Source organism: Myotis brandtii, unplaced genomic scaffold (assembly GCF_000412655.1).
Source record: "Myotis brandtii unplaced genomic scaffold, ASM41265v1 scaffold19, whole genome shotgun sequence".
NCBI classification, from domain to species: domain Eukaryota; kingdom Metazoa; phylum Chordata; class Mammalia; order Chiroptera; family Vespertilionidae; genus Myotis; species Myotis brandtii.
Genome location: NW_005357075.1, coordinates 506,022 through 506,993, shown reverse-complemented (window position 1 = coordinate 506,993; position 972 = coordinate 506,022). Strand labels below are relative to the sequence as shown.

Below are 972 nucleotides of genomic sequence, written 5' to 3'. Positions count from 1 at the left end.
CGCAACATCGGGCTCGGGTGCAGGGGCAGCGTGCGCCAGCGGGGGCGGGGCCCCCCTCCGTGCAGAGCTGCTGTTGTGCCGGGAGGTCTGGGCACGCTCCTTCCCCACCTCGGAGCCTGCTTCTCTCTGGTCGGAGGAGAGACCTGCACACGATGCCTCGAGTCCCTTGCAGCGCCGACACTGCGGGGTTGGCGTGGCTCGGGTCTGCGCCCTGATCCTGCCCCTGGCCGTCTGCCCCACAGGCTCTCCCACCCATCACCCTGGCCCTCCTTTGCTTGGATGGCGTCTTCCTCTCCCCGACGGAGAATGACTTCGTGCACCGCGTCCAGGAAGAGCTGGACCGCTTCCTGCTGCGGAAGCAGCTGTCCAAGTGAGAGTGTTGGAGGGGCCCGCCCCCCTGCCCCTTCCCCAGTGGTGCCTCCAGGGTAGCGGGCCTGCAGTCGTCTTTGACCTTGGCCTTTAGGTTTCCCGATCTGCACTCTGGCCTCTCCCAGATACATTTTTCGTCTGTAATTCTGAGCATTACCTGGAGACTGAAGGGGCCCAGCACAGGAATGGGGACAGGACAGTAACTCCCCGTGAGAACCGCTGTGCGCAGGTCCTTGGCAGTCAGCTTGAGACTCAAAGGGGCAGAGGGAGCCTGGTGTTAGGCCACCTTTAAGCTGGGAGCGCACCTGGGGGGTCAGGCCTCAGAGGCTGCGCCTGGCGCCCCTGCTCAGACTCCTCTGCCCCTTCCCAGGGTCCTTCTTTTCCCCCCACTCTCCAGTCGCCTTCGGTACCTGATCCATAGGACGGCAGAGAACTTTGATCTTTTGAGCAGCTTCTCTGTTGGGGAAGGCTGGAAGAGGAGGACGGTCGTCTGTCACCTGGACATCAGGTGTGTATCGTACTGCCTTCGAGGGCCCTCGGTAGTTCCTTGTGGGTGTGGGCAGGTGAGTGATCTGATCAGCCTCTGGGAGGAGGGAGTGTAAG

General features: G+C 63.0%; 1 protein-coding gene across 1 annotated transcript in view; it reads left to right on the top strand.

Moving 5' to 3' along the window:
* Positions 1–972, top strand: part of R3HCC1 (R3H domain and coiled-coil containing 1) — an 8,230-nt gene that overhangs the window by 351 nt on the left and 6,907 nt on the right. The window contains exons 2-3 of the mRNA XM_005864616.2: positions 226–370; positions 740–877. Of these exons, the coding sequence (XP_005864678.2) occupies positions 226–370; positions 740–877 (283 nt within the window). The remainder of the gene's footprint in view (positions 1–225; positions 371–739; positions 878–972) is intronic.